The sequence below is a fragment of the Malaclemys terrapin genome, chromosome 11, assembly GCF_027887155.1.
Source record: "Malaclemys terrapin pileata isolate rMalTer1 chromosome 11, rMalTer1.hap1, whole genome shotgun sequence".
NCBI lineage: Eukaryota > Metazoa > Chordata > Testudines > Emydidae > Malaclemys > Malaclemys terrapin.
In genome coordinates, this window is record NC_071515.1 from 42,469,401 (window position 1) to 42,481,871 (window position 12,471).

The following is a 12,471-nucleotide window of genomic DNA, read 5'->3' on the forward strand; positions in this document are numbered from 1 at the left end:
GGATGGCATGATGCGCACTAGTGGCAAGATCATATGCTGTTTGGGTAAGGACCATCTTTTTGGCTAGCACAATGGAGTCCTGATCCCTGACTGGGAGCTGTGGGTTCTACTGCTCCGTAAATAATATTACAAATCTTTAGATAATTTCATCCTTGGTGTAACTCCATTAACTTCACTCTAGTTACACCATGGATTAATTTAGTCCCATGTAGTGTGTGGAAGCCATCAAAAAAATGTAGTGAACTGAAATTTCCCACATGCCTTCCTTTATCAAATTGTTCTTTGAGTTATAAAAGAAAACCCATACATGTCATAACCAAAAACAGTTCTCTAGCTCAAATATAATATTTTTACAAAAAAGGAAGCAGTATTTTTTGCAAGGCAAGAGGCTCTGTGTTTGTGGCTTAGCCCTCCAGCCAAGTCACATATATCCTCCCCTTTCCTGGAGTATCAAAATCCCTTCTTACTAACAGGCTCAGGCAGTCTTCCCATTCACTACCTAACTGGTGCCACTTCCCCAGTGGATGGTAGGGGGAACCAGGGCCAGCCTTCTACTCTGGGTTCCAGCTCAGGGATCCTCTAATCAGCAGACAAGTGTGTTCCATTCTGGACCTTTCTCCTTTTTCCCTGGAGCATTTTCTAACCTTCTGGCTCCCCCCCTGGTTTCGCCCCCAAACTTCCTCCTCCCAGGGAATAACTGTAGGCTACTTTGGCTCTGTAGCCTCCAGCTACACCTCCCTTCTCCCAGGGAGTGACTGCAGACTCCTTGCTGCCAACATCCTGTCTATTAATCCAGTCCAGTTCTTTCCTCCTCAGCTAGGCTCCCTCATTATTAAGTAAGGGGGTAACTTAAACCACCTCATTCCCCTCAGCTATGGCCTGTCTGGTTAATTGGCCCCCTTCTTAGCCTACATTAATCCTTTCAGGGTAAGTGTGGGGGATGAAGTGGGTATATTAAATGCCAAAAATATGGCCCTTTTTGGAGAACTGCTGCATGCCTCTCTCTCTTGTGCTTCCAGTGACCCCTCTGCTGGGCCTAGCAGTGAGTAGGAGGATGCTGCCAGACTTGAATGTAGAGGGGAAAAGAGCTGAACCGTAGTAGATTGGGACAAGGCGCCTGGGGGGAATGGAACTGGAGGCTGGCAGCAGGAGAGGGAAACTGGGAGTTGAGATGGGACTGGCTGGACAAAGAGACTGGTATTGGGAGCTGAGGTTGTAGAAGTGCTGAGCGCTTGCAACTGAAGTCAATGTGAGCTGTGCTGTGAACATATAAAGTGTCATATAATGCTAAATACTCTAAAAAAAAAATTGTCTTAGATGTCACAAAGTGGACTAAGATACTATAGTGATAAGCGCCCTAGGAAAGCCCAGGAGGAAATTAATAATTTTGTCTTCTGAGCAGGATTTGAATAGTGTGCAATAAATAAAGTCTGGGGCCACACATTGAACAATGAGAAAAAAAACAAAAATAGCTGACCATAAACTGAGCACTGTTCTTTCTGTGCACTAAATGAGGCAGGGGTCCTGTGGAAAAATAGCCTATGATCATGTAATTCAAGACAGTATCATAATGCATATGCACAAGGGGGCTGAATTAAGGTTGCACATGCAGCCATAGTTCTGGCATTTCCTAACTTTGAGTGGTGGGTTTTTACAAACTTAATAAGTTTGGTTTTTTAAACATTTTGCGTGTGTGTGTGTGTGTGTGTATAATATATTAAATAAAGCAAGACTGATTGACAATCACATCAGTTACTGCAAGTAGGAGGAAGTAAGCATAAATATAAACTGGGATAGTAAATGTAATATTTAATTTTACAGTCCACGTCTCCTCTATACCGGTGAATGTAGTGGTTTTGAAAAATTCCAGATTGACAGTACTGCAGCCTGATGTAATCTCTTTATAGATCAGTTCTAACACAGATAGCAGCACTTCTAGTTTCTTCATCTGTATTCTGTAGAGATCACCTCTGTAGGTAAGATAATAGATCATTTATTGGTTTCTCTGTTAAGACTGCCAATAAAGGTACAAATAATGGTGTTGTAATATGGTCAGCTATGTATTTGGAACTGGACTAAAACCAGCAACTCATGTCATGTAGGCCATTGAAGAATTGTCAGATAGTATCGATATAGTAGCTGGTCTGGAATCAGAGCTGTGCTCTAAAGATATAACTCACATTGGCTTGCAGGGTTAGTAAAGAGTAAAGCTACGATTCTGTCACAGAGGTCAGATTCCATTACTTTCTGAGATCTCCGTGACTACTTCCGCAGTGACAGGGCGGTAGCAGCTGTCAGCCCTGGGACCACCAGAGCAGCAGGCAGTGGTCAGCCCCGAAGCTGCTGGAGCAGTGGCCCCCGGGATGCCAGAGCAGTTGCCGCCAGAGCACCGGCTCCAGGGCTGAAGCAGTGGCCAGGGTTGGGTCATTCCCCCCTGGGGCTGGAGCATCAGCGGTCAGCCCCTGATGTAGTAGCAGGGCTGAAGTGCTCTGACTGTTTCCCTCCCCTGCCCCCCCAATGTATTTTTAGTAAAAATCACAGACATGTTGTGGGCTTCACTGATTACATGTAGGAAATGCAGTATATTCCATAAGGTGAATTGTTACCTCATAAATGCTGTAAATTGTGTTGATATTCTGGACTTACTGTTGCAGATATTTATATAAAACCCCAGATCTGCAGTGATTGGCAGTGTGTACATGAGTGGAGAGCATAACCTAGAAGGTTCAATCCTGTTAAAATCAGTGGCATTACTTCCAGTGACTATAGCAGGAACATGTACAACTGTAAGTGTTAACCTGAACTTGTGTGATTGTTAAATATCATATCGAGACAGCTCTTTAGTTTTGCAAAGCTGCTATCATCAATTCTCTCTACTGGCAGTAAAAACAAAATAATTTTATTACAAACAAGCTTTGTAGTATAGAATTTGATTCATAAAAAATACATCATATACTGTTATGCATGCACATAAACGCAGCAATGCACATGGGCAGTGACTTAAACAGGAATGCAGAATGGCTTGTTATTGTCAGGCCTATGCTGCAGTTGTTCTTCTGAACGCAAGTTAAATGAGTTTTAAAAAAATGTTGAGGTTAGAATATTAAAATGCATTTAAAAATCAAACACTGCTTTCAGAAAAACAATACTTTAAAAATAAAAACTACTTTAGGACTGAATTGATCTATTTTAGCAATGCCAGTTACTGTTATAATCAGTCACATATGTTTGTAGGCATTATTAAATAGATTCATCTTGTTTCTTACTAGCCAATGGAAACTAAAGAAAGTCTTTACATCAGAAGTACTATGTTTTTTGAATAGTTACAAGTATAATATTATGCATGTATACAGTGACTTTCATAGTGATCTTAAAGTACTTTGTAAACCTAAATTACTTATGCCTCAGACCCTCCCCATAAGGGAGCAATACAACAGTCTTACATTTTACAAATGGGTGGATTGAAACACAGAGGACATATGTGACTTTCCCAAGATCATGGAACTGTTAATTGGTAGAGCTAGGAAAATAACCCAAGAATCCTCTATGCCACTTCCTCTTAAAATATTGCTCCTTCTCCTTGAAGCTCTAATATTGGTAGATAGCAGGTTGACAGACATAGTGATAACCCCTGAGTAGTATTTGCTTTCAAATTGTAAGTTGATATACAGTGATCTATTTAAGTATTATATCAAAATACTTTACAAGTGTAAAAACAGCACTTGTGTAAAGCTTTCAGTTTTTACTAAAAAAAAAGAAGTCGTCTTTGTTGCAGAATTCAAATCAAACTTTAGTCTTCTGTAACAGAGGGGAAGAAAGTACATAATTATACTGTTTAGAGACTTATACAAAAAATAAAATGTTACTTAAACCAACCCATATGTACAATTTAAATTTGCCTACTTTTATTATTTAACAGTAGCATTTAGGGACCCCAATCAAGGATCAGCATCCCATTGTGCTATGTGCTGTACAGATATGTAGTGAAAAGGTAATCCTTGCCCAGCAAGCTTACATTCTGTGTACTACTGAATATGATCCTACAGAAAAAATAGTATGTTGTCATGTAATTAAAGCCTGTATCATATTGCTTATGCATAAGTGGGCAACATTAAGGTTGAACAGGCAGGCTTAATTTAGTCATTTTCTACCTTTTGAATGTTTGACTTTGTTAATAACATTCTTTAACTTTTTTTTGGTAATATAAGATACCAGATAATTAACCATATTAGGGAATCACATAAAATACTAGTTTTTAATGTAGAGAAAATTATACAGTCTTACCTCCAGAATGAAATACACAGGCCTTTTTACATTCATCTTCAACGTCAAAGCGATTTGCATTTCCATCACAACCGCCATACCAAAACTGAGCACAGGCATTAGCTTGTTTATCATAGTACCATTTTATTATATACACACGACATGACCCTTGATCTAATCTCAATTTACATCGTGGATCCAGGATATTTTCTTAAAAAACAAAGGATAAAAAGAACTCTCAGCATGTGAAAATAATTTACATCTCATTGTTTGTGCCTTTTAAACTGTTTTATTGCTGCTAATGTGATAGAGCAATTTAAAGTTTCAGTTGAAATTTTTAAAGATTTTAGTTGAAATTTGGAAGCCTAATTTAAATGTGGGCCTTTATTAGATTAGCTGTCGTGTTTCTGTGAGTGAAGGTACAAGCACCTTCACAAATCATAAAAATTATAATTAGAAATATTATGCTATAAAATTATTATCCATACAGACTATTTTATAAAAAAATGTTTGGAAACATTCTGATAATTTTGGAAGCTAACTGTCAGTAGTCAATCTTACCAGAAACTAAGAGGGAGGAAAGATTGGTAGGCTAGACAACTAGGAAGTATATACAGTATTTGTGCATTGGTACTGTGTGTGAGCGCTTCTGGTTCTAAAACCTTTATGTTAACTATCTACAATACATAGTCCATCTAGGTTCTGGTACAGCATCCATCACTGTGGTATTGGAGCCCTAGCACTAGCCGTTATTAGAATCAGAAATTGTATTCAGTGTTTTTTCTAAGATGTGCACACTTCACTTCTAATGGCAATAGGGGGTAATCAAGTACTGCACATAACAGAAGAGCTGATAAGCGAAATAAATCAATGATAAAAGAATGTAGCTGCAGCAGTGTGAACTGTGGGATGGGTTAGGTGCCCTGAGTATGTGCCTAGCATCTCTGATGGGTATGTATTGGGGGTCTCTGTCCCACAGCTCATGCTGAAACACAAATCATGGATTCACAATACACACAGCTCATGCTGCCAGAGCTACATTCTATTTTTAGCACGCTACCTTGATGAGAGCTAGTGAAAATATGTCTCATTGTACTGGGAATCACACCCACATCTAGTGCAGACCTTCTCTCAGATTCTTTCTGACCCTGGCCTCTGTTCCTGTTCCCAGCATGAGGGAAACAGCAAGACCTGGCCGTTGGGGAAGGCAGGGCATGTAGGACGAAGATGCTGGAGAAGCAATGGGACTAAGTCCACTCTAAATTCTAAAATAGTCTCTCCTCCCCATCATAGCTTTACCAAACCTAGAAAATGAATTAGTCCTGAAGACGTAACTCTGATTCAGGATCTTTAATAAAGCTTAATAATATTCAAGTAATCAAAATTAAAAGTTGGGTATAATGTATAACCTGGTCTGGGTGTAAGCAACACAGAGGAAGCTGATGAAAGAGATGGTGACAGCATTTTGTCTGGCGGTGATGATGGCAGTGATGATACCACTACTGAAAGTAAAGAAAAAATAATTGATTTTTGTCTGGCCTAGAAGAATTAGGACGTGAAATAGTAAGGAGCAAGATGATAGTGAAAATACCTCTGGTGTTCACTGAGGGCAAGGATGGCTGCCCGTCTTCATAAACTGCCACAGATGATTCTTTGGTCTGAAACAAATGTTTAATTTTATTTAATTTTAAAATGCTTTTAGGTTAACCATGTCCCTAAAAATGAGGTGGGCTCCTAAAGAATCCACAAGTCACTATGATTTTTGAGCCTAGGACTAGATGGGATTCTTTTTGGAACCCATCAGTGCTGTTTCTTAAAGTGTTGTTAAGGTACCAAGAGTGATGAAAAATGGCATAATTTTAGTATCCTGATTAGCTCCCTATGGAAATTCAAAGTTAAATCTGTTTATTTTTCCTGACAAAAAGAAGTTATTTTTTACTCTGATTAGCTAAATTTGTAGTATTATGTGAGGGTGAAGTGTTTTCTATTCTGGATCATGCATAAGCCAGAGAATTGTTATCTAAATTTTGGTGGGGAATATTGGTTTCTGGTGGTGATGCATGAGCCAGAAGAACACAGTTTGACTCTCATCCCAAGACAGGTTTGTGGTTTTGGCTGTTCAAAATTCTGTAATCAGAAAAAATATAATATAGAATCATAGAGTAGAAATGCCACTTCTTAGAGTTACTTTTCAGAGTATAACTGCCCTTTCAATATCTCATTCTTTATATTACAGTACAAATGTATTATATTAAACATGATTGTAATAATCCTTGTCTCCTCATGGATATTGTTACTATTGTTAGTTAACTGAATACGTGCTGCATCAAACTCTCATTCACAACATATAGCTCTCAGAATTCCCAGTGAGGTAAAGGAGAAACTCCACTAGCTCAACCAGTAGAGTGAACTAGGGGGGGGGGGGGGGGAAATCTGATATACTGCATGCATCAGCAGACAAAGATGTACATACAAGCCAGTTGGTTATTAAAATAAATGATTCATTTTTATACCGGAACTAATGGTTGAGAAAGCTTTCTTTCTTTCACAGATGTTCCATGACTGTCTGATGAAACTGATTGTCCATTAACATTGTTGATGCTGTGAAGTAAGTAATGTGAAGAACTGGAAGACAGTGAATGGATAGATGGTCCACTTATGCTTGCACCATTTCCAATATGATTATATATTAAGGCACCATGCTCATCTTCACAAAACTGGTTTACTAATTTGGACTCCAAAGCTTAAAGAAAAGAGAACAGCATTATTTATGGAAATAGAGACTCAATCAGGAAATAAGGTTATTTATGTGCCATAATAATAATGATTAATTAATAATAAATAATGAAAATTAATAATACAGACAGCCCCTCTGGACTATTCACCATAAGTCTTCCAGCTCCCTCAGACCTCCATTACTTGTACTCCAATGTGCAAGGCACATTGTGGCATAAAACAAGATCTGTGTCTCTAAACTCAGCCAACTGTGCTTATTCAAGCCTCTGAATCTCTTAAAATATCTCTTAGTCATTACCTCATAATAGGCCAATCTTACTTGCCTTCGTCATGTAACTAATCCCATGGAAGAGAGTGAGAAATCAGGATTTGTCTCATCTGGCTCCCTGCTCTGGATGCTTTGCATTATGCCAGTGGTGCAAATCAGCTGGACACCTGGCTTAATTGCCTATTTGGGAATTTCCGTTTTGTAAGTGGAACCTGTGGCTGGCATTGAGCCAATGTAGAAGCTCAGTACCTTACCTCTACCCAGCCCTTTGGCATAACTGGTGTCAGTGGACCATCTCAGTGCTCCTGCAATTCCCAGCTGCCAGAATGACTCCATTCGGGCATGTGCAGCCTAGTGTAAATTAGAGCAGTCTTTGAGCTGCTCTAACTTATGCTATGGGTTGGACCATTCCTTTACCAGCCTCAGAAACTGCTGCACCCCATCCTTCAAGATGCACCCAGTATAGCTCAAAATCTAGGCCAAGATCTCTGGAAGTTTACACAGAAAGAAAAACAAGCCATTCTTTCCATTGGACAAGTTTAGCATGCTCTGGATTAATTTACAAATATTTAACACAATTAAAACAAAATGCACTCACCTGGAAGAGTATTAAAATCATCAATGAGATACATATGTTCTCTGTCAGGATCTGATGCAATCAGATTTAGTTCACGCAAGAATTCAACTTGTGTTGGATCTGAAGTATTTACAATTCCTATTGCATACATTTCAATGTTGGTTGCGTGGGCCTCTCGGACAGCGATATCCAGTTTAATAGCCTCTCTCTTATCTGCCTGTCCATCTGTTAATACTATAGCTACTTTTCGCACACCAGTTCGAGCACCAAAAAATCCTTCCTGTGTTGTTTTGCGGATAGCAGTTGCTGTATATGTACCTTCCCCCATATACAGCATTTTTCTAATTGCTTGTTTCACATCTTGTTGGGTTGTGTACCTGTTAAGTCCAAATTCTAGCCGAACCTCTAAACTGTAGAGTACAAGACCAATTCTGGTAGCATTTCTGCCTACAGTTACTCTATCTACTAAAGCAGTGACAAAGTCTTTAATTATCTCAAAATTTTCTGGTCCCACACTTTCAGAGCTGTCAATCACAAACACAAGTTCCATAGGTATTTCCTTACATTTAATACCACAGCCTGTAGAGGAAGAATAAAAATCAGATCATGATTAGTTCTGGATTTATTATTATACTTAGTCTTGTGTGTGTGTATATAATAGATATTACTTCCATTATAGCTTGAGTAGAGCTTAATATATTACTATATACTAGCTATGCAATGATAAATTTATTCTGTACTCATGGTGGAAGAGGAGAAGGTAAAAGTAAATTAATAAACAGGATCTGAAACGTAAGGTTGATTAAACACTTACCACATATCTCTTTAATTAATTTAATTATATCTTCTCTCTAAGTAAGAAAAAAATAGAAAATAATAACAAATAGCACATTATTTAACAATTGTACACTCTCAGATGACCTATAATATTGTCCTTGCCAATCATTTAATTCCAGATATTTGTTCTGATAAAAAATGCCATAGTCTTTCATGCTTAATTATGCCTCTGCTGAGTCTGAACTGCATCAGGGCCCCAATTCAGCAAAACTCTTACAGAAGTGTTTAAGTCCCATTAAAGTCAATGGGACTTAAGTCAGGCACCTTTTATATTGTTTCTTAAATGTGGATAATATAGCCGGTTGCGAGACTACTAACATTTTTTTCTCAATGTAAAACTCAGTCAGGAAACATTCCAAATAATAATCCCCATGTGATTCATTAACTCATAACATCTTGCATTTAATTTGTATCTTTACAACAAGATTTGCTTACTGTTAGGCCTTGCTCTCCCTTGGGTCCAGTACTGCCCTGCAATGAAGACTATAATTTAGCTATTAGCAATTAATTAGTAACCACTAATGTAATTTGAACTATTATTTTATCAGCCTTGTAATTTATATAATATTTAGATAATAAGAACTCTCTCTTTTCTATAAAAATGTACAGTTAAAATATTAGGGCTCGGTCCAACACAAAATATCTACCGTCTTCTGGGCAGCACAAGTCCTGTGAGACTGCAGCTTTAATTGGAGTCTAGTCAGAAGAATGATCAAAATGCTATGGAGACCAGAAGACCCCAAACCTCCAGCTGTAGGGCTGTGAGTTACTATCTATCCAGAGACGGGAGAACTCATGCAAATTACTTTCTGCCTGCCATGCTCTGCAAGTGCCAGCTCCCAGAACATTCTGCCTCCCAACCTGCTACTATAGGAGTGGCTGCAAGAACTCTAGGATTGCCATAATTCCCGTTCGTGTGCACAAGTAGACAATGATAGGCTCAATACCAGGGTTAAGGGCTGGGGCAGTTTTATTTAAAAAAAAATGAAAAAACACACAAATAAAGCCCACTAAACAAGAAGCAAATGGCAGAGGAGGAGTTGGTCATCAGGCTTTTCCCATCTCTCTCTCCGCTCCTTGCTGTGATGATTATTTGGGTCTTTCCCCATCATCAGTGTTCCTTTCCACACACACATGCCCCCACTTAATCATTTCTCTTTTATGGAGAGGGTTGATGGACAGTTAAATTTGACTTTAGAACAGAACTATGTGGTTGTGTACCTTTAAGTTGATTGACTTTCACTTCTCTAAGGAAGAAGCTGCACCTATTGTTTTGACCTCTGGACTCTCACTGAGCAAGGGAATGTGTATTTTATAAGGAATTCTGTCTTTAAAATCCTTGCATAGTTTGACTTTTTTTTCATAAGTATTTCAGATTATTTGCAATTAAATAGTGATGAAAACACTTTACGCAGCCATATACTTAGGGCGTTTAAAATTTGTTTAAAACAAACTCATTGATAAATTGTAGGAACTCACAGGTTCTCCGGACAAACCAGGATCACCCATGTTGCCTTTTTCTCCTTTTCTTCCCCTTTCACCTGCAGCACCGCGATCACCCTTGGAATGATGCATTAGTTAGACAATAGCTGTAAGTCACATCTTTCAATTTAAACTTTTCATTTTATATCTAGCTGTCATTGTTGAAACCTTGTGCAGCTGGTGGAAAGGACTAAAAACCATTCTACCAAAGTTCTGTTCCTTTTTATTGTAATAAGTTCTGTGTGTCATATTTCAAAATATATTTAAATTGTAATATTGTGAAAGGTACTTTATAAAATATTAAACTGAAGGCCTGATCCTGTGAAGGGCTGGATGTTCTCAAATCCCACTGACCTTAAAAGGAGTCAATGAGCATTTTACAATGAGGTGTTCAACACCTTGCAGGATCAAGCCCAGTGTTAGTTACAACAGTACGTTTAAATTGTACTAAACTCAGATAAAGCTTTTCATTGCTTCCTTGCACTCTGACGTGTGTAAGATGTAATCAAATTAATATCTGTGGGGGAAGAAAATACTGGAGTTGAAATGCTGGCTTTCTACTGTGAATTTCTCATTGGCTCACTTTTTAAGAAGTGGGCATGATGATGAAAAGAAGACATACTATATCAGACAGAGTAGAAGCTCCAAGGGGAAGGCTCCACTGAGCTAGATGGCAAACGGAACAATCTGCTGTCACATCAGTAAAAACTTAATTTAAAAAGTTCTGCATACCACTGCACCTAATCAAGATAAAATATGACATCTGTTTACTGATTTTCCTTGTCTCTAACTATATTCTCTATTACATAATTGCCCTACAAATTCTCATCCCCTAGTCTCTCTCCACAGAATAGAAGTAACTCCACTCGGAGTTTAATCCAGTATGTTGACTTCAGGGGAGAACTGGGCACCAGACATTCCTTCATTTATATACTGTACCTTTGGTCCAAGTAGTCCTTCCCCAGGAGGCCCCCGAGGTCCTGGCATTCCTTGAATTCCTTGCTCACCCTAATGATGTTTCAGTCAGAAATGTTAACACTTGATGACCATTCATCATATATTAATGTTAAATATTCACAGCAAAATTGTTTCAAGCTATATTTTAATGAATATACTGAACGATATCACAGGTCATGTAGATTTCTTTATGCAGATATATTTTGGCATATGCTTTCCTTGCTTCCCATCAAGAATATTTTTGAGCTTCCTCAAAAGGGAAGGGCCAGCTTGTGAATCCCTTATTCACCCTGCTGAGTACCTATTTGTGTAAATAGACAAATTAAAGTGAATGGGACTTCTCACAGGAACAAGTTCTCACCAGGGTGAATAAGGGCTGCACAGGCGAGCCACATATGACTCCTTTCCTTCTTAATATTTTAAAATAAAATTGGCTTTTTCTGTTTTTCTTCTCATCTTCTCTTGGTCTCTCCCCCTCATTCCTCTCTCCCATCCCTTTGGTCTGAATCATCACTCTCCACTTACGCATCCTTTCCTAGTGTAAAAGTACCAATTATAGGAGAAGAGGAGCATGACATCTATACTCAGTGTTGCGCCTTCTCCTTCCCAACTGACAGTTAATAGAATTATTCCAAGCTTGGCCCAAGTGTGCATCACAGGGATTGATGGTAAAGGAACAGGGAAAGGTGGCCTTGTTTTTTGGTGCCCACTTGCAAGGCTAACTATATTTGAGACTAGTTGAGACTTTGTCCTGGAGGCTCCTGGGCCACCTCCCCTAGACCTTGCTGTTAATCTAGCAGGGAGAAAGAGGATAGTCACTGTTGATGCTCATGTTACTCCTTTCAGTCTCCACCTTCAGCCCCTTAGCCAACCAGGGTATTAAAAAAAAAAAAAAAAAAAAAAACAGGAAACAAAAAACCACCCGCACGCAATGCAAACAGGCAATCTGTTTCTCAATTCCTTTATATGGTGATGGTCAGGTTCTCCCCTGAGCTACGTATGAGTACTGAAGTCAATGAATCTTTATACCTTAGATCCCTGAATACCTTCACCTGGAGGTCCCAGGGGGCCTGGGGACCCTTGCCGTCCTACATTTCCCTAAATGGAGAAAAACCCACACATGTTAAATACAGTATCTAATAAAACACACATGACAAATTCTTATACCATCACACAATTTCATGTTACTCCTCAGTAATGTGTGATGTCCTCCTAGGATGGGTGGGCAAACTACGGCCTGGGGGCCACATCTGGCCATTCAGTCATTTTAATCTGACATTTGCTTCCCAGCTCCAGCTGGGGAGCGGGGTCAGGGACTTGCCCCACTCTGCGCATGCTGTGACTCCATGCA

The 12,471-nt window shown here is 38.9% G+C and overlaps 1 protein-coding gene across 4 annotated transcripts in view; it reads right to left on the reverse strand.

Moving 5' to 3' along the window:
* Positions 1 to 2,877: 2,877 nt before the first annotated feature.
* Positions 2,878 to 12,471, reverse strand: part of LOC128845807 (collagen alpha-1(XXVIII) chain-like) — a 66,464-nt gene continuing 56,870 nt past the window's right edge. For 3 of the 4 annotated variants that reach the window (XM_054044861.1, XM_054044859.1, XM_054044858.1), the window contains 11 exons: positions 12,150 to 12,218; positions 11,103 to 11,171; positions 10,161 to 10,241; positions 9,117 to 9,152; positions 8,659 to 8,695; positions 7,866 to 8,423; positions 6,777 to 7,006; positions 5,855 to 5,921; positions 5,673 to 5,765; positions 4,285 to 4,473; positions 2,878 to 3,798 (listed from right to left, as the gene is read on the reverse strand). In XM_054044861.1, the coding sequence (XP_053900836.1) occupies positions 3,791 to 3,798; positions 4,285 to 4,473; positions 5,673 to 5,765; positions 5,855 to 5,921; positions 6,777 to 7,006; positions 7,866 to 8,423; positions 8,659 to 8,695; positions 9,117 to 9,152; positions 10,161 to 10,241; positions 11,103 to 11,171; positions 12,150 to 12,218 (1,437 nt within the window). In that variant the 3' untranslated portion in view covers positions 2,878 to 3,790. The remainder of the gene's footprint in view (positions 3,799 to 4,284; positions 4,474 to 5,672; positions 5,766 to 5,854; positions 5,922 to 6,776; positions 7,007 to 7,865; positions 8,424 to 8,658; positions 8,696 to 9,116; positions 9,153 to 10,160; positions 10,242 to 11,102; positions 11,172 to 12,149; positions 12,219 to 12,471) is intronic. The other variant, XM_054044862.1, reaches the window with a different exon arrangement.